Consider the following 26,735-nt stretch of genomic DNA (forward strand, 5'->3'; position numbering starts at 1 on the left):
ATCACCAAGACAGACATCTTGCAAATATATGGAGACAAGCCTTAACAATTTCTTCTCAATCAGAGAACCAAGTGGAAAAACTTCCAAGAGAAAGACTTCTGGTTTTTGGCCAACACTAAAGCAATTACGTAGGATGTTTCTGTCATCGCCAGACTTTCAAAACTTCTTTTAACAAACATATTTCATATTCTTTTGATTCCTTCCTTTTCTTAATTACATATTCTCTTCGTAACTCATACCCAATCACTGTCTTCAGTTTTCTTTCTATTTCAGTCTGATGTGTTTTATAGTGTCTATTAACATCATGTCTTTTATTATGTGAGAAAGTGTTTTCACGAACAGTGAACATTGGTTTTTCCTGTTGAATTCGCTATAAATAAGAACTCATTTTCCCACTACTCATTGAATTCACTCTTCTATCACCTTCTGTTTTTCTTTTGCTCATTTTCTTTTGCACTATGATGGATAACTGAATGTAAAAACAGGGATTGATTTTCAAAAAGTACAAATCTGCAAATGTTCACAAAGGACGAACAAAGCACAACTCTGTAGTTCATAAGTATCAATTGTAAGTTGACTGACATAAACCTGTCATGCACTACTGTTGCTAACACTTGGTGCCTCAGTATAAAATAAGTGAATGTGCAAATGATGTGCACGAAACAATAAAATTGCTAAAAATAATGACTAATTTTTGGCATTTTTTCTACAAATTGGTTTTTGGTTAATACTGATTTTAACATTGGATCCCAGTGATAACAATAAGAAGTAAGCCTGCATAAATAGGCTTACTTTTTGTTATTATCATTGGGATCTAATTTGCCTTCTGATCATCTAATGCACCACTTTTGGTACATGTACCATAGGTTTGCGCATGTACACAAGTAAGACCCCTAGTGTAGGTCTTACTGAAATATTGTCGTGGTGACGTTTTTCAAAATATTCTATACAATAGTTAGCATGATTTGGAGAAAGAGGACTAGTTGCCATTCCTTCAATCTATTGGTATAGTTTTTTCATCATCATCATCAAATTCCTGATATGTATCCTGCGGGGGGGGATATAGGATATTATTATCACAGTACTACATGAAAAAAGTTACGTCGTTTTTAAATTCCTATCAACACTTTTTCCCCAAATTAATCTTTTATCTGTCAAGATTCCAATATTATTAGATCTTATATTTCTGTCTTCTAAGGTACTTTTTACTCTTTTCTTATTTTCTTTAATATTTTCTTTGTCTCTTTATTGATGATTTTCATACCAAATTTATTACAACAGTTATTCAGTTTCATTAGGGAATCCTGCAGTCTTCTATTAGATTTATTTAGAAGTATAACACCATCTGCATAAAGTAAAGAGCTGAGATTAATATCTCCAATTTTGATCAGGTTTAATACCACTTTCCTCCATAATGTGATCCATATAAATGATGAATAACAGTGAAGATAAAGTACATTCTTGTCTGACACCTGATTTAATATTAAACCATCTTCATGTGCTTACTTCAATTTTAACTGCTCACTTACAACTCAAATATAGACTATGTATTGCTTGATATAATGTCCCATTTACACCACATAACTAGCATTTTGAACAACTTTTCTCTTCACGCCTTGTCATATGCCTTTTCCAGATCAAAAAAAATTAAATACAATTCTTTGTTATATTCCCATGATTTATCAATTGTCTTGTTATATTCCCATGATTTCTCAATTGTCTATTTTAAAGTGGAAAGTTTTGATATTTGGCCTGAATTCTGCTTGTTCTTCTCCAATCTTCCCTTCCACATTTTTTCTTAGACATTTCTCAGATATACTTGCATAAATCTTACCATGAACCCTCAGTAAGGAAATACTCCTGTAATTCTCACATTCAGTTTTATTTCCGTTTTTATAGTTGGGTACTATGAGAGCTCAACTCCATTCATATGAAATTCAAGATTCAACCCTGTGACTGGACCTTTTGAATTATGCAGTATATCCACTATAAAACTTTCATACCTCCACATTTGAGCATTTCTGGTCAAATATGATCTACCTCAGCTGCCTTTCCATATTTCAGGTTTTTGATGTCTTTTCTACTTCAAATATTGATAGGTATTCCTGATTGAATTCTGTTGGGTGTTTTCTACCACCCTGCTGTGACTAGTTGTTTTGTTTAGCAAACTTTGAAAGTACAGTTGACACTTGAAGAATATGGATTTGAACTGCATGGATCTACTTATATGTGGATTTTTTTTTAATAAATATATTGGAAAATTTTTTTGGATTTGAAACAGTTTGAAAAAACCCGCAGAAGAACTGCATAGCCTAAAAATATCGAAAAAATTGGGTATGTCGTGAATGCATAAAATATATGTAGATACTAGTCTATTTTATCATTCATTACCATAAAGTATACACAAATCTATCATAAAAAAGTAAAATTTATCAAACTTATGCACACAAACACTTAGACTGTACATGCCATTTACAGTTGAGAGAAATGTAAACAAGCACAAAGATGTAGTATTAAATCATAACCTTCATAAAATTAACTTATTAATTAATTAGTTAAATTTAATTAATTAGCATAAAATGAAAATTGTATAACGATTCATTCGTTAGAGTATAGGCTAGGTTACTGGGAAGCAATCATATTGATTACACTAGGGTTCCATAAAGCAATCATATGCTATGCAATACTGTAAATGTATTTTCTCTTCCTTATTATTTTCTTAATATTTTTTTCTTTTCTCTAGCTTACTTTATTGTAAGAATATAGTATATAATTATATATAACATTCAAAATATGTGTCAATAGATTGTTTATATTATCTGTAAGGCTTCTGGTCAAAGGCTATTAGTAAAGTTTTTGGGGAGTCAAAAGTTATATGCAGATTTTCGAATAACACAGAGTCAGCCCTAACCCCCATTGTTCATGGGTCAACTGTAATTGCTCCAAACATCTAGAACATAGCTTTAATGTGAAATATCCATGAATAATAAAGTCAAAATGTTTACTGAATTCCATAGAATTACTTCAGCAAGAATTTCCATTGGATGTTGTCAAACTTTCTTGACTTTGTTAATTCATTCTGGATACTTTTTAGAAAAAGAAAAAAAATAATGACCAAAGAGTCTTCTTGGTTCTGATAATTCTTGATCTGCTTGATGATAGCCTAGTCGTCAGTATTTGGAAGAAGACACACACACACAGGTTACTGTATTCATTCAGAATCACACCATCATGCTAGTAAAAAAAATTGAGACTATTGAGATTTTAATACATCATGTCCATTCTTCAGATATTAGGTCAACTTTCTTGTCATTCAACAGTAAGGCATTCAACAGCTATAGAATTCCTGCCTCTTCTGCTAAAGAGGAAATCACTCATATACCACTCCCTTATATGAAAGGAATTTCTGAACATATTCCAAAAATTGTAAAACCTCCTCAACATTTTGGTGGCCTTTTGCCCTGTCAGAAAAATAATCTCCACTTCTCATCTCCAAGGTCAAGTTTCCTCCACTTGGTTTGTCTTATTATGGACAATCTAGAAGATCTGCTTTTATCTGTGACAGAGAACATAATTCTTATATCAAGTACCACAAGCTTGAACAGTTGGCGCTTGCTGAATATGCCATCTCAAAACTAAAATCCTTAATAAGAACAGGTTTCTTATGGAACGTCTTAATAAGGAAACTTGTGAAACATTACTCCATTGCCAAACTTAAACATAGACCTTTAGATCTATGTATCTCCTTTATGGAAGTTAGTACTCTTTCAGTGTGCTAATCTTTCCTAATTTGCTTAATTAATTATATGCTTTTTGTTTCTTATTTAGAAAATCGTTGACTTTTTTAATTACCTAACTGTAGCTACTGTGATGGCACTTAGAATCTTTCTGTAATTTGCATAATTTACTACTCCATTTCTGTACTGAAGACACCTGTGAAATATGGGCAAAAATTTTACTATTAAATGTTGACATTTTCTATGTTTCATCTTTTATTATTATTAGCATGCCAATTCGCATTTTTATATTTTATTCCAGTTTTAAAACATGCATACAGATGCTGGAGAGAGGAAAAGAGGGCATCTATGGTAGTTGAAAATAAATGCAGTTAAAGGGGAGTTAAATTTTTTCACTCATAGAATAGTATATGATTGGAATGGTTTAGCTTTGAAGGCAGCGAGTGCAGGTAGTTTTGAATAAATTCAAGAAAAGCCATAACAGTTAGTGCAGATGATAATGACCTCCTTCAGTGAATCCCATATGCCTCAGTATTCTCTGGTAATAATAATAATAATAATTGCAGGTTGAACCAGAATGCAGAAGTGGTGGAAGTAAGTTTGGAAAAAATTTGTCACTGCTATCAACAAGACACCAGAAAAGCACAAATGCCACTGGTTATGTTGCTTATTTATTGTTTTTTATCATTTTAGAATTTATGCTCATGAAAATTTGCAATTATTACAAATTTAATGTAAGCAGAAACAAAAATGCATGAAGTTTTTATTGAATAATATGTTTTACTTTTATCTTGCACAACATTGTCATATTTATTGCAGAACTAACAGATAGAGAATTTGAAATGAAGTAGGAAATAAAGATTTAAGCACTTACCGTATTTGCGGGCGTATAAGATGCACTTTTTTTCTTTGAAAATAGGTCTGAAAAACAGGGTGCGTCTTATACGCCGATACTCAGTTTTTTATTATTTTCATTTCTGGAAATTTTCTCTGTTCCGAGTTGCGCGATTTCTTTATTGCTTCCTTGCGGTGGGTGTGTAAGAGCATTCCAGTTACGTAGAGCAGTGCTTCTCAAACTTTAGACATCTGCGTTCATATGATTGGTGTGCGGTATTAACAAAAGAACGTGCTACTAAATGACAAAGACAAGCCTACAGTTGAGTTGAAATGCTAATTCTCTTCAACCGAATTCCTTATATAATATCTGAAACACATTCACTATATATTTCTTCGTTTTAACACATTCACTCAAACAGAGCCATATGTTGCACTGGCAACGTATGGTTTTGCTTGAGTCATACAGCATTTTATGTGGGAGGGGACATGCAATTCATTAGTTAGTGCCGTTTTTATCCCAGTTGTCTCTAATTGCACTGTTTGTCTCTAATTGCACTATTTGTTGAGAAACATATTGCCCAGCCTGCAGAGATGTCTCTGTACCTTATTCAGTGATACAATAGGAACATTTTACGATCTCGAACTTCACAGATAATACATTGAATTTTATTCTATGCGTTGATGATGCATAGCCGAAAATTGCCACGGACCCCTGAAGACCTTTCACATACCCCCAGGGGTACGCGTACCACACTTTGAGAAACACTGACATAGAGTTCAGTGGGTGTGCATGCGCTGTCATCGACAATCACAGCTGTGTTCGTTTAAACTTTCCAATTGTTGTCACAGTTGTGAACGGTGATAACTATCTGCCGTTAAATTTTCTCTAAATTTCTTGGCAAATTATGGCTGAAAAACATCGGCATTGTTACAATATTGCATACAAGCTACTTGTGATGGCGTATGCTAAAGAACATGGAAACGGGGCTGCAGAGAGGCATTTCGGACCACCCCCAACTGAGAAAATTATAAGAACTTGGCGGAATCAGGAAGAGGATTTAAAAAAAAGCAGCGCACAGTAAACATAACCTATGAAGTGGAACTGCAAAATGGTCAGAACTTGAGGCTGAACTGAATACTTGGATTTTAGATCACAGAAAAGTTGGACTTTCAGTGTCTACAAAAATGATTATTCATCAAGCGAAAGCGATAGCCACTAACAGAGGGATCGCCAACTTTATTGAATCAACATCATGGTGTTCAAGATTCATGAAGAGAATCCAGCTATGTATGCTGACTAAAACAAAAATCTGACAAAAGATGCCAGCTGAATATAAAGAAAAAAATGATTGAATTTCATCGATTCGTCATTAATGCAAGGAAACTAGAAAATTTTGGACTTGCGCAAATGGGAAACATGGACGAAGTTCGCTGACATTTCATGTGCCCTCAAACAAAATTGTAAATTCCAATGGCACTAAAAGTGTTACTATTAAAACTTCGGGGCACGAAAAAATTCACTACACGGTTGTTTTATCCTACTGTGCTGATGGGACAAAATTGCCACCACTATTGATTTTTAAAAGGAAGACGCTACCCAAAGGAAAACTGCTTAAAGGAGTGTTTGTATATGTTCATGCAGAAGGCTGGATGGATGGAGGAGGAATGAAGTTATGGATAGATAAAATTTGGTCTAGGTGCCCTGGTGGACTGTTGAAGAAGCCTGCCATGCTAGTTTGGGATCAGTTTCATTCTCACAGATCAGGCGATGTTACAAATAAACTCAAGGAATTGAAAACTCGGTTAGCTGTAATTCCAGGAGGTCTAACTAGTCAGCTTCAACATTTAGATGTCTGTATTAATAAACCATTTAAGGGATTTATGAAGGAGAAGTGGAACAGCTGGATGCAGTCTTCAGATTTTGAGGTTACGCCATCAGGAAGAAGGAAGAGGCCTAGCATTTCACAAGTTTGTCAGTGGGTCAAAGCTTCATGGTTTGCTGTGAAAACTGAGACAGTGGTTAAATCATTTAAGAAGTGTGGAATTAGTAATGCACTGGATGGTACAGAGGACAATTTGTTGTATGAGGACTCAGATTCTGATTTAGAAGAGGTTTCAAGTGTCTCTTCATTTAGCTCTGGAGATGAATTTCTGGATTTTGATGATTAAAAGGTGGGTACTCTTTCCCACTTTCTACTTTCAACAAATACCTAGTTAGATTAGGTATTTGTTGAAAGTAGACCTACTTATTACTTTATATTTGAAATATATACTGTAAATTCATTGTAATATTCAGTGATAAAGTTTTTTTCCTAAAAAATGTGTACAAAAAAGGAGTACATCTTATATGCCGGCAAATACGGTATATAAAGTGCTTAAATCTTTATGGTTATGACCATTATAATTTGGTTCAGAAGATTGGAAACAGTAATCCAATTAAGAATTAAGTAAATTAAGAAAAGAAATCATAATGATTATTCCTTTTGATGTTTTTATTAAGCAACATGAGGCTAAGAACAGCTGTGTGTTAGTGCTTTTAGGAGATGAAATGAATACCAAGTTGTAATTCGAATTGTATAGAGCTCAGCTATCTATATATTTTGATGATTTCTTGATGAAGAAGAGATCAAGAGTGTCTGGAAAGTAGTTAGGATTATCTGATACTGTGGTAATCATGTGAACATTTTATGTTGTTGGTTATAGCAGAGGTCTTGGCTTTTCTAACTGGTGATCATTTCAATTTTTTTTTTGGGGGGGGGGGGACCAGTAGTGATTTTTGAATATTGGAATCTCCAAGGTAAATGACTTGACTATTATAGAAGATAGAGAAATTAAAGATTTAAATGATGAGTATGTTGATTTTTTTGATCAAAAATGAATGTAACAAAAATAACTAACACTGGATTTATAGGTGTAATAGTTATTTAATTAAACCTACTAGTTTTGCCACATATGCTAGTGGCTTTGTCTAGGTTAGGAAGAACAAACAAATATATGATAAGCGGTAAATATGAATTATTACATAACTAAAAACTGAATATGCAGGAACCATTACTCAAAAATAAAAAGAAAAACAGAAATATGGGGAGCATGGAAACTGGCATCGGTCATCATTGTTCAGCAGTTGTGAACAATAATTTGCAGAAAAATTAAAGTCCGGTGTTTTGAAGATCTAATAAGTGACTTCCAAATGTCACATAAAATCATTCCTTAGTTTGTTCTTTAAATATCTTTAGGTGGTAGATGATTTTTGTCATCTAGAACCTACCACCACCCTGTTTTATTTAGAGATCTGAAGTGGTTAGAAAAGTACACATCTGGTTTCTAGAGCAGGAGAACCAGATTATCTTAAAACAACTTTTCATGGCCTAATCCTTTGTTAAGCTATTCATATGGATAAAATCCATCCAGCTTGTCAATATGTTGTAGTATTGCCACTGCTCCTATCCTTCCAATCCACATACCATTAATCAAACTCTTCTTCAGTCATCTACTGAAATAATGATGGCAAAATTATTTGCTAGCTATCCTAAAACTTCTTAAGTACCACCAGGTTTGATGGTACATCAGTTTACAGAATGATAATTTTGAGCAAAAACTACTTGTATGGGAATCAAGTGTAATTTTAGTTTTGTTATAACTCACTAGCTTGTGTATTAAGTCCTTTGTACCCTTAAGATTACTTTTGCATATTTGTTTTTCATCACTTTTGCCATCTCAGTACGGTTTATATTAACATCAAAAAATGACAGTTTGTTGATATCTGAAAATGCATGGCTTATATTTAAGTTTTCTGCTGAATCTGAAGAATCTTGTGAGTATCTGCATTTCAGATGCTTTGTGTATATGGGAATTGCTAGTATTTCTATATTTTTCTGGAAATTATTAATAAATTGTACTTTGTTATATAGTTATGATATGGTCATTATCATATTATTGAGTGATTTTTTATTTATTTATTTATTTTTATTTTATTTTAACCCTGAATTAATATTATTGTTTTATTAATATTAATGTATTAATATTTTATTTCTTCTAATTTGTTAAGATTGGAGCAGCATATAGATGTTTTTGCACTGAAAATCGTTTAAACTTATTGCGCAAAGAAGCTATTCGTACTCACCAGCATCCACGTTATGATAACAGATGCCGACATCTTGATGAGCAGGAAGTAAAAGATTATCTTAAAAGTTCTCATCCTTATGTTATCCGCTTTAAGGTAAGATTAATTTCGTTAAAGTTTATATACCAGTTTTTCTACCTGTTTCCTTTTATATTAAGTTATTGTTTTTGATAATTCTGTCAGAAAAATAGCATGTGATGAAACACAGAACCAAAATCCAGGTCTGTGCATTCAGTGGATCTGAATGCACAGACCTGGATTTTAAGATGTTAAGTACTTTCTTCTTAAGGGCGTTGATAATACCAGCATAAGGCTTGTGTAGGTTTCCATGTTCAAATTTCTATAGCCGTTGCTATGATTCATGTCAAAGTTTCTGGAATAAAAAACTACATAGAAACAGGAATCAAATAAATAATGTACTGACTAAAATTAATTATTTACTAGCCATCGTTTTGCTAGTAAATAATTAAGTGAATAAATAAATAAATAAAGTGCCTCTGATAATATAGCATTATCAGAGGCACTTTAACAATACACAGCCAGTGAAGATGGAATGAAATTACCTCACAAACAAGGACATTCACATGCACAGATGGCAATAGTGACATTCTTTGTGGTAATTTCTCTTATTATTGCTGACAAGTAAATAGGGTGACACACCAAAATCTATGCAGTATCACATGATCAGTTCTGTTGCAGTTAACTAGGTTCTGTAGAACTTGTTCTGCTTTCAGAACAATCTCTTTAATTTAAACTAGGAGTTGTTGAAGTTCTGCCATCTGATGAAATGGTCTTTTTCTAAGGGTATGTTGTGTTAGTCCACTTTTGGGTTGTCTGTAGTGGATGTAATTTTTGTTCTTTTTTTTTTCTGACCAAGGTCATCCATTCTGTGTGTCGCAAAATATTGGATTTCCACTGGCAGAGAATGCTGTAGATACCTGGGAAGTTGAGAGGATCCTAGAAATCTTTGATTTGTCTCAGGAAAGTGGAAACTTTGTTTAGAGGTTTGTATATAGTGTTGATTCTGTGTTGTTTCAGAAAGGAGCCTAGTTTATCCATTTTACCTTTGTTCTAGGGTAAAGATATGGTTTATCTATAGTCTGATTGGAGGGGTGGGGGGGGGGTTGTTGGTCTTTTTAAGGAGTTTAGCAAGGGTTTTCCTATTGTATCCATTTTGTTGAAATGATGTAAACAAAACTTGTAGCTCCTGGTGCAGTGCTGGTCCTGAAGATGAATTTTGTCTGCCTTGGAGGCTAAAGCCATGAAAATTCCAAGTTTATGGGTAGGATGGTAATGAGAAGTAGCAATGTAGGTATCTATGTGTGGGCTTATAGTAGACTGTACACATGAGAGACCCATCTGCTTGCCTTGTAAGTAAAGTATCCAAGCAGACCAGAGCACTTCTTTTTCCTCCTCCACAGTAAAATTAATTTGGGAATAGATATCGTTGAGAAAATGTACAAAGTTAGAAATAACCTGTGGGCAATGTGGCAAAATGGCAAAGACATCATCTGTATACTCAAACCATACTTTAGGTTTGAGGAAGACAGAATTGAGTGGCAAAGATTCAAATGATTCCATTTATAAGTTAACAATGGGGCGGGGAGCTAAATTAGGGAGCCTATTGCCATACTTTCAGTTTGTTTAATGAGCTGGTTCATCTAAGACAATGCTTAAAAAGTTTACAAATGCCAGTGGAATAAATTTTGGAAAAGAGAACTGGTGTATCCTCTACTGGAGCATTTGTTATAAAAAGGGCTGGCACATCAAAGCTAACAAGCAATTTTATTCTCCTCTAATTGAAGGTTCTGTATAGTGGTTTTAAGTGTGTGGAATTTTTTATAAGATGATGTTCTGCCAGTGTGTGTGTGTGTGTGTGTGTGTGTTGAGTTCGGATGCCAAGTTTATAAGTGGGACAAATTTTAGCATCCATGATGGGTTCCAGCAAGGTTCCATGTTTGTGGAACTTAGGTTGTCTGTCTAGTTTGGCATGTGCAAATAAAACAACATCTTTAATTTAGACATATTTTCAATTGATCAACTTGTAATGCTATCTAGTGGACATAAAGTTTTAATTTTTATTGATACTAAGATACCAGAAAAAGAAGAAGAAAAAAATTAAGTTAAAAATATTGTCTACTCGTAATAAAAATGTCATATGTGTATCTTCACCCAATTGGAAGTTTCAAAGCAGCTTGAAGATAGGAGTTCTGAATTTTTCCATGAAAAGATTTACTCCTGGTGAGGATAATGGACTGCTTATATGAAATTTAATGGTTATTCACAACACAGAAGTAAGTGCCATGAGCAATGATAACATGGAAGTATTCCATGTTATCATTGCTCATGTTACTTTATCATTGCCATGTTACTTTATCATGAAAGTCTTGTGATGTTATCTTTAACATGGAAGACTTGTTACTTGTCACTGTTTACTTGTGTCACTGCATTAGTGAAAGAACAAAATATTAGAGATTATAAACCTCTCCATAACATTCATGGTCATTTAAGATCTCTGAAAGACAATCTTTTCCAGAAGTGTTCAGGAGTGGGAAATTTATTGTTAATGTGGATTGCCTAAATTTTCACCTACCAGAGTGGTAGAAATTTTGAGATTAACAAACATCTTGATGACATTGTTCATGAAAGGAATGAAAAATTCTGGCCTTTTACTTCACATATCTCTTCTGCTAACTACAAGCTTGGAGCAGAATATAGCCATCATGCTTTACTCTTAGAAAATAATTATTGCAGCATATTAAAGAATCTTGAATTGTCTATCATTAAAGATAAAGGAAGTGATTCAGTCACATGGTTCATGGTTCCCTCAACTGGACACAAGGACACACATTTTGAAATCTCTGATCCAGTCTGTAAATGTTATTATTATAATCATCATCATCAAATTCCTGCCATGTACCCTCAAGGGGTGTACAGGATATGATAGTACTACATGAAAAAAAAAATTACATCATTATTAATTTCCTATCTACAATTTTCCTCCAAATCAGCCTGTTACTTGTCATCACTCCAACATTATCAGATCTTATATTTCTATCGTCTAAGGCACTTTGTACTGTATCAATCCACCTATATCTTGGTCTTCCTCTGGGTCATTTTGCTGCCAACCTGGCAGAGAACATTTGTTTTGCTAATCTTTCCTCGCCCATTCTGTTTAGGTGACCATACCACCTGAGATTAGCTCTGCTAACGCATTCCTGGATGCTGACAATGCCAAGTTCTTTCCTAATATCCTCGTTTTTAATATGATACTGCCATTGATGCCATCCGTTCACGTCTATAATCTTTCTCAGGACTCTCATATCTGTGGTCTCTAGTCTTTGGTCAAGTGTTTTACTTCTGACCCAGCTTTCAGATCCATAAGTTAAAACTGGTTTGAACACTGTTTTGTATATATACAGCTAATTTAGTGTTCCGACTAATTTCTCTCTTATTCCATATGAATTTATTCAATTGACTTCCCACCATACCAGCTTTGCTGATTCTGTTGTCTATTTCTATATTTAATTTACCATCTTCACTAAAAATCGTGCCTAAATAGCTGAAATGTTTTACTTGTTCCACAGGTTCTCCATTCACAACACACAGTTGACATTTTCAATGATTCTGCCTATTTTCATTGTCTTTGTCTTTTTATTGCTGACCTTCATACCATATCTATTACAACAGCTATTCAATTTAGTCAGAGAATCTTGCAGACTTGTAGCAGATTTATTTAGAAGTATAACATCATCTGCATAAAGCAAAGAGCTGACATTAACATCTCCAATTTTGATATCATGTTTAACACCACTTTCCTTCATAATGTGATCCATATAGATAATGAATAACAGAGAGGATAATGTACATCCTTGTCTCACACCAGATTTAACATTAAACCATCTTCCTGTACTTCCTTCAATTCTAACTGCTGACTTACAACTCAAATAAAGACTAAGTATTGCTTGATATAATGCCCCATTGACACCATATAACTGAAGCGTATTGAATAGCTTCTCTCTTGGCACCTTGTCATATGCCTTTTCCAGATCGACAAAACTTAAATACAGATCTTTGTTATATTCCCATGCTTTCTCGACTATTTGTCGTAAAGTGAAGATCTGATCCTGACAGCCTCTGTTTGGCCTGAATCCAGCTTGTTCTTCACCAAGCTTTTCTTCCACAATTCTTCTCAACCGTTTCTCAAGTATACTTGCATAGATCTTGCCAGGAACACTCAGTAGGGAAATACCTCTGTAATTCTCACATTCAGTTTTATTTCCCTTTTGATATATGGGTACTATGAGAGCTCTACTCCAATCATTGGGAATTCGTCCCTCTGTCCAGGCTTTCTGAACTATGCAGTGCAGCCACTGTAAGACTCTTATACCACCATACTTCAGCATTTCTGGTCGAATATCATCTACTCCTGCTGCCTTTCCACATTTCAAGCCTTTGATGGCTTTTTCTACTTCAAGTATGGATATGTATTCCTGACTGCATGCCTGGTCAATGTCTTTTACCACTGTGCTGACATCACTGCTTGTTTCATTTAGCAGTTTTTCAAAGTAATTACTCCATACTTCAAGGATATCTTTTTCTCCCGTTTTCATGTCACCTTTATCATCTCTAATTCCTTTTATAGCACTCTTTCCTCCATTCCTAAGCTTCAACAACCTCCCAAATATTTTGCCACCTTCTTGATATTTATTTTCTATATTCTTGCCAAAGTCCTCCCATGACTTTTGTTTAGCTAGTTTTACACAGTGTTTAGCATTCTTGCATTTGTCTCTATATTCTCTAAGAGCATAAGTTGACTTATTTGAGAGGAACTTTTGGTATGCTTTCTTCTTTTCCTTCACTGCCTCTTTAACTTCCTGTGTCCACCAGGGAGTTCTGATTTTTTTATCCTTACAGATAACCTCACCACATGCCTTTCTGGCTGAATCAATCAATGTTTTCTTCAGAGTTTGCCACTGAATCTCCAAGGTTTGATTCCTGTTCTCAAACTCTTTCATTTTTTCTTCAATAATCTTTGTGTATTTTAGTCTACAGCTCACATCTGAGAGCTGCTCAACTTTTATTCGCTTTAAAACTTTCTTACACGTTATTCTTTTCAATATGAAATTCAGTTTTATCCTGCTCAAGACTAAATAGTGATCACTTCCAATTTCAAATCCTCTGTACACTCTGGTGTCCTGCACCAGGGAGAAAACATCACTATCAACAATAACATAGTCAATGAGACTTTTCTTATTCCTAGCCTCTTCTCTCCATGTGAATTTGTGCACATTTTTATGTTGGAACATGGTGTTAGTAATAACCAGTCCATGTCCTGAGCAGAAATCCAACAGATATTTGCCATTATTATTAGCTTTGCACTTTTCTCCAAATTTTCCCAAAATATTTTTGTATGTCTCACAATCATTTCCTACTCTGCTATTTAGATCCCCAACAAGGACCAATTTTTCATTGTGTCAGTTGCTTTTTCTAAAGCCTCAAAAAATTCCTCCACTTCTACCTTAGTAGAACCTTCTGTGGGACCATAGGCACAAATAAGTCTCATTGTCCAGTTCCCCATTCTCATATTTGCCCACATTACTCTACTTGAGACTGACTGCCATTCAAGAAGATTTGCCTCATATTTTGTGTTGAATACTATGGCTACTCCTTCTTTTCCTTGATTGTCATTGCCTGAATATAACATTTTGTATTTATTGCTCAGAAAGATCTCACCAGTTTTGGTCTTTTTTTGTTTCAGTCACCCCTATTATGTCGATCTGGTACTTATCTAATTCCTCAGCTATTCAGGCTTCTTACGTTGATAGTACCGATCTTCAACTCTGGTGATGTTGAGTTGGGGTTTATTTTCAGATTTGTTCCAGTAGCTGACTTTTCGCTGTTCTCCCTGGTTCCCTGGCGAAAACAACGGGGGCCTTGTTTAACCGGTCGACGCCCCAGCCGGCATGAAATTTTGTCATGTTGTACCATCATTCTATATTTTGGTTTAACCAATAAGAATACAATTTAGTCGGCTAAATCCCAAATTGCCTGCCCATCCTCGTTCGTTCAGTATCCAGGTAGATACCCAACAGGGTGCACCACGAGAAGGTCAGGATTGGACATTAGGTCAGAAGCTCTGGTCGGTTCTCCGCATTCCTTTAAAGGCTATGTGGAGGTCTCCTCCCAGTTATACAGCTTTGACTATTATTATTATTATTATTATTATTATTATTTCAGGCTACTCCAGGGAGTCCTTAGACTCATCGAGGGAGGCCCTAAACATCTGTCAACACAACTATTCGACATTCTCGCAGTATCTATCATACCTTGCCTTGAACTCGCTTGCTGTCATAGCACCCACAACAGACTCTGACAGCTTATTCCACTCATTTACCACTCTAAAAGTAAAGAACCCAGTTCTAACACCCTTGCTAACCATACTCTTTCCCAGCTTCCATAGGTGTCCCCTAGTTCTCCCACCACCAGTCAGATCTCAAAAATATCCTCTGAATTAATCCTATAGAATCCTTTTAGCAATTTGAATGGCTCAATCATATCTCCACTTTTCTACCTATGAACTAGTTTCTGCAAGTTTCTAGTTTCTGCAACCCACAAATCTTCAACCTGTTCTCATATGGTTCATTCCATAGACCTGCTATCATCTTAGTCACTCGCCTCTGGATCCTCTCCACCTCCTCCCCATCAAGAAGGAACCGAGGTGACCAAATCTGGGCACAGTAGTTGAGATGAGGTCTTATCAGGGCTCGGTACAGAGGTACAATAACTTGCTTGTCTCTGTTCGTCAAGGTATTTTTCAACAACCAAGTGAGTTGATGAGCTGATTTAGCTACTTTTGCAATGTACCCCCTAAACTTCATCTCCCTATCCACCAACACTCCCAAGTCCCTGGCCTCATCAATCTCTTGGAGTACAGTTCCATCAATGTGGTATACTGCTGCTAATCTTTTCACCCCAGAATGCATAACCTTACATTTTGTCACATTAAATTGACATCCATTCTCCTTAGCCCAGAACTCCAATCTATCTAAGTCATCCTGCAAGACTTTGACATCTTCTGCATTCAATATCGCCCTACCCAACTTTGCATCATCAGCGAACAAATGAGCTGTTCCACTTAGATCCTTCCCTATATCGTTAATGAACAGATTAAACAGCAGTGGTCCAAGAACAGAACCCTGCGGCACACCACTAGTCACAGGCCGTCATTTGGACTCTACTCCTGAATAAACTACTCTTTGATATCTCTCCATCAACCACCCATCTATCCATCTCACCAACCCTATATCCATTCCCATATGTTGTAGTTTATGGATTAGAATTCCACGTGGTATCCTGTCAAACTCTTTTGCCAGGTCCAGCAGTATCACTGTAAACCCATTTCCCTTATCCAGTTCTGCCGTCACCTTGTTATAAAACTTGAGCAAGTTACTGAGTCATGAGCTACCCCTTCACAAAGCCATGCTGTCCCCTGTACAGTATCTCATTTTCATCAATCCATTCCTGTATTTTTCCCTTGACTTACCTTGACAACGACTCCTGATATGCTGATTGGTCGGTAATTTGCCACCATAGTCTTGGATCCTCCTTTATGCAGTGAAACTATTTTCCCCTCTTTCCATGCCTTCGGGACTAAACCAGACCCGAGACTCAGATTAAACAACATGGTCAAGGGCACTGATAATTCCTTAGCTGCTTCACGCAAGACCCATGCCAGTATACCATCCAATCCCACAGATGTATTTACATTAAGGTTCTGTAATAGACTATTCACCTCCATGTCATTCATCACAATTCCCGTATAAACTATTGGTTCCTTCATTTTTTCAATGTCACCACCTGGATGATATACTTTTGCAAAGTGCACGCTCAGTAACTCCACCATATCGACTGGTTCAGTGACCTCCTTACCATCGTCATTCCTTAAAATCATTTTGCCATGTACAGTTTTTTTCTTGCTTGCAGCATATTGAAAGAACTGTTTGGGATTCTCTTTTGCTTGCATAGCTAGTTTCCTTTCATAATCGGCTTTTGCTGTTTTTACCACACTCGTTACCCTTCTGGCCTGCACTTTATACCGTTCGTATGCCTGCAGGTCGCCCCTTTCTTTAAATTCCCTCCACAGTTGTTTCTTTTTTTGCAGCTCAAGCTTATTGGTGTTATTCATCCATTTAACTCCTACTTGTTTTACTATTCGGACCCTAGGTATACAATCAGCCATAACCTCCTGTAAATGCTCCTTGACCACTTCCCATGCTCTATCGACGTCCAGCCCTTGCAATTGTACATGCCATGGCACTGCTCCAAGCAATCTCCTAAGCTTGTCAAACTTGCCAGCATGGTAATTCCATATATACCCTGTCTTAATCAAAAATTCCACACCTTTAGCCACCTCCCAGGTCAAGACTTTATGATCACTCTCACCAATAGGTGGCAACATGGTCATATTCATTACAGTCAAATTGCAAGATGCTATTACCAGGTGAAGCACTGTCACACTCCTAGTATTTTCAATTACATGCTGTCTCAGATAGTTATCCCTTAATAATTGAATAAAATCCATTTCCTTCCTCACATGTGTCCTCTCCTCCTTCCACCCATGTCTTCTATTTGTTTATGCATACTATCTCCACCATCTATTCCATCACCTGGTCTATAGCAGCACCCACTGTATATTTTATTCTGTCAGTCTCAATCTCATACCAAATAGCTTCAAATGAGCTCCTTTCACTATCCTGCAATACAACTTCAATTCTTCTTGGCTGCAGTTCATCAGCTATCATCAATAACACTCCTCCCCCCATTTTATTCTCTCTGTCCCTCCTAAACACACTATAACCTACACATTCTATCCCACTAACTATATCATCTTCTGTCAGCCATGTTTCACTAATGCCAATAACCTGTGGCCAGGAAGAGCCAATCAAGGCCAAAAATTCTTCCTTCTTGTTCCTAATACTCCTGGCATTAGTATACATGAAATGCAGTGATCCTTTTGTCCCACCCCTATCTTGATGAGTTATTCTAAATGTCCCATTCCCATTTTTTGTCCTTAGTGCTGGCTCGGGTACATTATATACATTTTTACACTCAACTGTCTCACTGAAGTTTGCATATTCACCCTCCCCCCTCCTTGGTAGTTCTAGTTTTCCTGGTTCTGCACATCCATTTTCACTTCATTCAGCAACACTCTTTCCAGTCTCTGCACACCAAGTCCATTCAAATGCAGGCCATCCATCTTGTATAAGTCCTTTCGCCCATCAAACTCATTCCACACGTCCACGAATTCCACACCATACCATCTGCATAACCTGCGCATAATGTCATTTGCGATTATGGCCCTCCTTCTAAACTCCTCTCTGTCCTACCGCGGCAACAGACTCACCGTTTTAACTCTGTCACTCTTTTCTTTCGCTACCTTTAACAATACTTTCAAGTCCTCTCTCATAAAAAAATTTATCACCTTTCAATTCATTTGCACCCACCACAATTATTAATTCTTTCACCCTCTGTTTTTGCACTCTAATACTCTCACTTACATCCTTAAATTTTGCACCCGGTAAGTACGATTTAGTTACACTCCCATCTGTTGGCTGGGAGTGTAACTATACACTCCTCTTAATAATGAGTCACCATACAACACTCTTTCCTTCATTTCAGAAACTCTCCCACTCTTACGCTGTTTATTTACGTTAGCCGAATCACTCTGGAAAGAGTTTTGCAGGTGCTCTAATTGCCGCTGCGCATTTTGTATCACTGCGAGCAACCTAGCGATCTCACTTCCTACAAATAATTCCTCATTTTTTTTATCATTCAAACCATTTTCTCTTTCTGTATAGTTGTTCTCACTCTTTCTTAGATCAGCGCTCTCATTGCCATCTTGTACATCGCAATTCCCTATCAAGCTACTATTTTCACTCTCATTCTGGCTTCCTTCAACCATAACTGTCTCACAACCTGACACATACTTCAACTCCTCACTTTGCTTACACTTTCTGCACATTCTCCCACCACTATCACTTTCAATCCAAACTCCAGCCTCATTCAGGAATGCATACATTCAATACACATCACATTGGACAAATTCTCTCACATTATAGTTTTTGAACAATGGCGTCGTATTTTTGGGCGCCATTATCTTATGTCGCATTGGCACCATTGGTTTCTATGAAACGTATCGTTAAATACTGAATTAAATAATGGAATTCACATCAAAATCACACAGACACAACAAGCTACCAAAATTAGACAATATTACGTTATGATTTTAACCTATATTCTAATTTTCATTCAAAATTATACTTAGCTTTCGGGAGCTCCCTGAAAATACGACCGACCGTCTGGCCCTCTAGCGACCAAAAAAAAGAATGTTACAGACTTAGTTATGCTAACAGTCATTTGAAATAGGAGAGAACACACATGATGCATGCTCTGTTTACAATATGTCTCATTCTTGCAGTTTAGACCCCAAATATGCCACCAGCTATAGATTAATAACACTAGTTGGTCCTTGTATTATTTTATCTAATTTTTGTAATTCCCAACAACATTAATAAATTTCAGTTTCACATAATATTCACACAGGTTCATTCATCTTGTTGTCATAAAGTATTTTGGAAATAATACAGGATTTAGTTTGATTAGCATAGTTGTAAATTATCAGTTCATATGTGTTCATTCAAGCATATACCAACAGCTGCATCATTGGAAACTCAAGTCAGGTCACTGAGCCTTAATTGGGTGTTCACATTCCTTATAAGCTGTGTAAGAGTTTTTTTTTTATTTCTAACTTTGATGCTTAAGTGGTCCCAGAACTATAAATAAATTTGTTGAGTTAAGCAATATTGGTTGCTTTATTGACTTGTTTTATTCATCCTTTAAAAAGGTAACATTTATAAGATTTAGATATTTAAGGTACAATTTGGTCGAATTCAACAAAATGTACAGAGAGAAAGATTATAATTGCGATATATTGTGAATATAAAATGTAATTCTGATATATCAGTTTAATGTTGCTCAGTAAATTAAATATATTTTGTTTTTACAGCTAAAAGAAGGACCTTTGACCTATAATGATGTAATTTTTGGAGAATTTACACAAGACTTAAGTAAAAATGAAGGTGATCCAGTAAGTATAGCAGTTTTCTTTAAACTATTGATTGATTTTTTTATGGATAGCTTTGACTTATCTTATAGCATTTATTCAATAATAATAAATTTATAAATTTATTTAATACATTATCCATATATATTTAATATTTTGAGCAATTTAATATTTAGATATTATCCAAATATTAAATTGCTCAAAATTAAATATATATGTTATTTGTTCATTTGTGATGGCAGTGAAGAAGTTTATTAACGGTGATTTATATATATCTAGTTATACTATAAAACACACATATAAAAAATAAGTTATTAAAAAATGATGAAATTTGGAATGTCTCTCTAGAGTTGGAAGAATAAATAGGGTGAGGGCAAAATGGATGTGCAGTCTTATTAAGCAAGAAATTCTTAAGAAAAGGATGATGTGGAAGGAAAATTGTGCATAAGGATGTTGTCCATTATGAAAATTATGAGCTTAAAAATAAGCTGATTTTTGCATATTATAGTATTTAATATATGTTAGCCTCCACACCAGATAACTTCAAACTCACTGCTACATGGGACATTATTACCATTATTATTTTCATGTGTTTCTACCCTAACTGACTCAGGTCATCTGTTATCATTAGTAGTACTCCCCCCCCCCCTCTTCTATCTCTTCTCACTCCTAAAAATACTATATCCTTTACACTTGATCCCAGTTACAAAATCCAGTTCTGATATCCAGGTTTCACTGATGCTAATAATATTAGGCTAAATGTATTTGATAAAGCAACAAACTCAACCCTTTGTTCCTGATCCTCCTAGCATTTGTTATAGATATAAAAAATGATGCTTGGCCTTTTCTTATACAGTCATTCCTCGACTTACGCGAATCCGGAGTTACGCGGTTTCTTATGTGTACGTATTCCTGTCCCGCTTCACGCCTCACCACTAGTCGTATCTTTCAGGTGCCGGCCGCATTCACCAGTGTTGCAAATGCTGTGAACAAGCACTGACGTGTTTCGCGCGGTCTCCATTCATACACAATTTTTATAGTCTACAAACCTTGCAATTGTTTAATGTTATGTTCTTGATAAAATTTTATCACATAAAAAATAATAATGTCATCTAAAAGAAGCAAGTCCGATTCTTCTACAGCTAGCAAGAAAAGAAAAACATTGACTTTGGAAACAAAACTCAACATTATTAAGGATTTTGAAGGCAGAATGAAAATTTGTGAGCTAGCAAATAAGTGCGATCTACAGGAATCCACAGTAAGAACAATCATAAAAGAAAGGTTTACAGATTTTGGAGGACATAGATTCTAATGAGGAACGAATTGTAGCCACAAGGCAAGGAATAAAAAAATCATTAGCTTGCTATGAAGAAATTTTGCGTGACAAGAAAAAGACATTATGCCGTCAGACGAATCTATTAGATTTTATGAAACCATCGACATCGAAATAACTTTCTTTTTTTATGTACAAAAAACTATAATTATGATTATATTTCTTAAAAAATATAGGTGTTTTTGTAAACCTTTGGTCCCAATTGTATGTTTGTATATATAAATTACATGCAAAATTATACCCCGAGTTACGCGAATTCGACTTACGTGCATTTTGTTGGTCCCACATACCGCATAACTTCAATGGTTTTACTGTACTTTTCCCTTCCCAGATACACTCAAAAGGTCTGAACTGAAAGCATACTTTTTACCCCTTTGACAGATGCATAACCATGTTTAGTGCCATACATATCTTTATCATGTTTGCATATCTAGAGAAAATTTCTTGACTAGATTGTTGCTTCAATTCATAAAACATTGATCTTGTAATAGTTTATTGTGAACAATGATTTAATATCAAAGCTCACCATTATTTTATTCCAAGTTAGTTTCATATCAGTTGCTTGTTAGAAATTAGACTGGACTTGTTTTGGTGTCAGAGTTCACAAAATTATCCTCACCCCACTGAAGAATTGCAAAGAGATCAGAGTAGGATATCAGTTATGAAAGGTCCTGAGGCCGTAATGATTGGACACAATTGGAATTTGTCAACTGAGGAAGAGAAATGAAGCATACTGTCATCTCATCAGAAAAGCTATGAATATGAGTTAGAGAGAGAGAGAGAGAGAGAGAGAGAGATTATTTAAGTACAGGACAAAGAGAGTCAGTGAGAGGGCAGAGACTTCGGATACTCCAGAATTAGTAGGAAAATGTGAGAGGAACCATCTACTATGCCACGAGTGGTTAGAAGGGAAGTTATTGACCCACTTGCAAAGGTGCAGAAGGGAAGGTAAATTTGCTGAGCATTTCTCCATGAGATCAGATCAGATCAGATTAAATGCTCTAGAAATTTCAAGATCAACCACAGTTAATCCTTTCCATGGGTTATGTCTAAAGGTAGGTAGTGAAGGCTGGAGATCAGCTATATATTGAGAGTGGCAGAATTCATATTGCTTGTTACTAATTAGGAGGTGGGCCTCTTGATCGTGAAGAAGTTGGCTGTTGATGAATTTCTTCTTGGTTTTTGAGATGATTGAAGTATGAATATGGATGGTAATTTGTTCACTGACTTCTGTTGCTTCTCTTTTCTTGGAATGGACTGAATGTTTCCCTGCTGTAGTATAAATGCCAAAAGGATGAAGAGGTGATATAACATTGGTGTTTAGTTCTGGAGTACAAGTTTACATTGCAATAGAAGGATAACATAGGATGACTTTTGGTGTCAAAGCTATTCAGCATATTTCTGATTTATTTCTGGCAAAATACTAGTGGTAGAATGGCATGAGCAGTTCTTAAAGTGAAGAATGTTTTTTGCCTTGACCATCTCTAAAAGAATTGTAGGAGAATGATGCCAATAAATCATCCTTGTCTTTATTTTCAGCATTTGGCCCTTTCAAATTGGATATTTAGATTTCTTGATTTTATATTGGAGCATCAGTGAAACTAACAATCAGATACAAAGAATTGATCCATAAATTCTTTGAAATCTTTTGTGAAATGTATAGAGTTGTCTAAAGAATCTTTATCCCAAGATGTCATGTTGTCCAAAATTCGATTCAGCCGCTTTACCGAGATATAAGATCATTTGAAGCAATCTGTATTGTTGGACAGTGGAACCTATGAGGCTTCGATAGCTTAAAACACATATACTACAGTAAATACTTGATTCATTACATTTACAGATATTTTGCCTTGAAATATTCTCAGTTTGGATAGAGGAACAGTAATGTTAACTTAAATATATCTAGCACGCAGTAACAATAAAAAATCTTTTTGACACATTGAGTCATAAAATTGTTAGGGGAAAAAAAAAACAAAGCCTAGTTCCAATACACTTATGGTTTACAATTTCCTTAACCTTTGGAATTGAAAGGCAATCATTATGGTTTTGTTTTGACCAGTGTATGAGGAGTTGTACAAAAGTAATGCTTCCTCTTTTTCTTTCTTTCTATCTTTTAATTTGAGCATAGCAGAAAGCTTAACATGTCATTGAGTGGACAGTAGTAGTCTCTTGTTTTACCACGGTGAGTGGTGCTTTAATTGGTTACATGAGTACAGCACACAAGTAGTTCAGAATAGTGACTGACATATGCAAAGTAGAAATTGGTGATTAATTACTTACTTTGGAAGTTGTGAGATTGATGGAAATTCTTACTGTCTGAAAAATGTCTATTGAGATGATCAGAGTTTGACAAATGTACTTGTCCACAGTGAGTGGATGTTGTCAGCTGGTGAGAGGCTGCAGACTGGACAAAACAGGATATTTTTTCTTTAATAAAAAATAATTTGCTGAACAAAATCTTTTTAGCTTTAAAAAACACAAAAGAATGTGCATAATATAAAGAGTCATTGTAGTATATAGTATACCAAAAATTAATGTAATGAATTATTGTTCTTTCTATTCTTATTATTGATTGACTTCACCTTCTTGAAATGGCTCTCACACAATGGAAATGTTCTCTAAACATTGATACAAACTACTAATCACTTTATGGAACTCCTCATGACTCACTGGAACAGATCATTAAAAAAAAAATGGAGAGGGAAGAAGTCCTTGGGTGAGTGCATTTTTTTCTTGGTGAGTAGGATTTTGTATAATTTGTCAAGCCCTGGATATTGTGATGTGAGCATAGTTAGATGCTGAGTCAGATGTTTTAAGAGTGGTGAAACTGAAGTCAGAGGCAAACCTCAAAGTGGCTGAGCAGTGAGGATGATGAACAGAGTCACTTGAACGTATCATCCAAGGAAGATCATCATATCACAGCTCACAAATTATGTAGTACAGTTGGCATCAGTAAACCAGTGGTGGTGGTGATCATCATCACCTTAGCGGTGGGTGCTAGAAATGCTGAGTGATGAACATAAGTCTAGAAAGCCATCTACATGGAACTTTTCTAGTTCTACTGGAGTGAAAGAGAGGCATTGCTGTCTTGCATGATAATAAAACATCGGTTCACCATTACAACCTTCGTTTCGATAATGGAATACCACGAGTTGGCATAATGAAAATAAATATAAAAATGGAGGAAAACTCATGTAAACAACTTATATATTGTAAAATATTCACCTAAATGACATAAGGCATCTTCAGTACAGGATTATAGAAAGGCAATTAAAATATAACAATTTTAAAAAGAGCCACCTTAGTAGCTAATGTAAGATGACTAAAACAGTCGATAATTTCCTAACTAAAAAAAAGTATCAGATTGGAATAAGATCAGGATCAGATCCTATTCTAATAAATTCTGTTTAATGCAGATAGCATGCTCAAGAAGTCCTGACTGTTCAGGCACCCTAAGGTGCACCTGTTCGTGGTGGAGGGGGACCTCCCAGTTATGGTACTGGTCCTTTTCATTCTTTCTCTTTTTCTTTACTTACAGTATTCTTTGCTCTATTTCTCCTGAGTCTTTTTTACTATCTGTTCTTCCAGACCATCATCACTAAGATCCAACACCCTGTTTCTGCTGCGTTTGCCATGCAGTGTAAACCCATGGACATCCTGAAAAGGGGGGGGATCCTGCTAGTCTTGCACTGCTTTTGCCTCTGCTTCACCAAGAAGGGCAGTCCTGGATGGCCCAGCCAGAATCATTCGACTAGTGGGCTTGCCCACTAGGGTCAACTGTGTTGGAGTAAGTCTCTCACCCCCATTGTTTGGGGTCAGGATCCAAGGCTTGCTGTTGTGCTGGTATAGCATCTAGGGTAGCTCTGGGCTCTGGCATTCTACACCCAAGTGCAGTCAGTGGGCAATCGTGTGTGTGTGTGTGTGTGTGTGTGTGTGTGTGTGTGTGTGTGGCTCAATGATGAGTAGGGAGCTCTGGTGTTGAACCAAAAAAACTCCTTGAACATGAATTCTTCATCCTCAAACGTTTTAGGGACCCTGACAAAGTCCCAACCAAGTACTGATACCATAGATACAGAATTTGGTAACAGAAGTAAGAAACAAAAAGGTATATGATACTAATATAAATGTACCAGTATTTTTGATCATCCATGCAAAAGCCAATAGGGAAAATGTCACCCTTCTTTATTCAAAAGGGTTTAGGACTGGAAGGACCTCCCAAAACTGTTAAGAAATTACGTTCTGATGATAATCTTGAGATAATTTTCTGCACCAGCCAAATCTCAGTAAGATTGACTCTATGTTGATTTCTCACATTTGGTAAATGAATACTGAAAAAAATGAACATTTAATTTATTTTTCTTAATAGATGTCTTTTATACTATGATAAATCAATTTATATATTATGCATTTATATTATATATATTATATATAATATATTATATAATATTATATATTATGCAAGTAACTTCACGTCACTTGCCTTAGTATCCCATAATGCAAAGCACATCTTTAAGGACATGTATAATGCTATGCATTATGGGAAGGATCACTGCTGAGACTGGTTTTGACCTTTATTGAGGTCTCATCAGTTTGAGCTGGATCCAGTTTTTCCAAGTGGAAAAACTTTCGACATCTATCTCTAATCCAGAGTATTTTAGTAATAAGGTGTGACACCTTTTGACTACTCATTTATGGAAATATGACTTCTGCATTACTTCAACCTTGATATCACTTCTGGGTCCCACTGTTGAGACCTTAAAAGATAGAAACTTATATGCGTGGCGACCCTTCCCATAATGCATAGCATTATACATGTCCTTAAGGATATGTGCTTTGCATTATGGGATACTAAGGCAAGTGATGTGAGGTCAGCCTCTATATACGAGTTGCCCAGTCATGAAATTACTCCACGCACAAACTTTGTTTGCTTACACTTACACAAGGATTAAACCAAGAATATAATTTCTTGGCATCTTTAATTAATAATGTACATGTCAGTTTCATCAATACCATTAGTTTATTTATATACCAGCATTGTTAAAAAAATAAATGATATTCTGCATTGTTTTGCATTTCTTATATTATGCTGTTGCACATATTTTATTTAATAGATAATACTGAAGAGTGATGGATTTCCTACTTACCATCTCGCTAATGTAGTAGACGATCATTTAATGGATATTACCCATGTTCTTAGAGGAGTAGAATGGCATGCATCTACCCATAAACATTTGATGATATATAACGCATTCAAATGGAAACCTCCAGCTTTTGCACATTTACCTCTTATTGTAAATAAGTAAGTTAAATTTTATTAGTTCATTGTGTGTTTGATGATTTTTTGTCTTTTATTTTCATTTTATTATGTAATTATCAGTATAAGACAAAATAGTGTTGAAATAGCATATATATATATATATATATATATATATATAGCATATATATATATATATATATGCTATTTCAACAGAGGGTGCGTATATATATATATATATATATATACCCACACACCTCCTGTCCAAAGAGAAACTGAACTTTTAATAGAAAATGAAACACAGGCCAATTATCATTATTATTATT

At 35.4% G+C, this 26,735-nt stretch overlaps 1 protein-coding gene across 4 annotated transcripts in view; it reads left to right on the top strand.

The window, feature by feature from the left end:
* The window catches only part of GluRS-m (putative glutamate--tRNA ligase, mitochondrial), a 189,083-nt gene that overhangs the window by 35,610 nt on the left and 126,738 nt on the right, over window positions 1-26,735 (top strand). For all 4 annotated transcript variants that reach the window (XM_090408318.1, XM_090408334.1, XM_090408327.1 and 1 more), the window contains exons 5-7: window positions 8,623-8,793; window positions 19,766-19,846; window positions 26,267-26,454. In XM_090408318.1, coding sequence (XP_090264444.1) covers window positions 8,623-8,793; window positions 19,766-19,846; window positions 26,267-26,454 — 440 coding nt within the window. The remainder of the gene's footprint in view (window positions 1-8,622; window positions 8,794-19,765; window positions 19,847-26,266; window positions 26,455-26,735) is intronic.

The sequence above is a fragment of the Typopeltis vanoorti genome, chromosome 2 (genome assembly GCF_054136105.1).
Source record: "Typopeltis vanoorti isolate ZY-2024b chromosome 2, IOZ_Tvanoo_1.0, whole genome shotgun sequence".
NCBI lineage: Eukaryota > Metazoa > Arthropoda > Arachnida > Uropygi > Thelyphonidae > Typopeltis > Typopeltis vanoorti.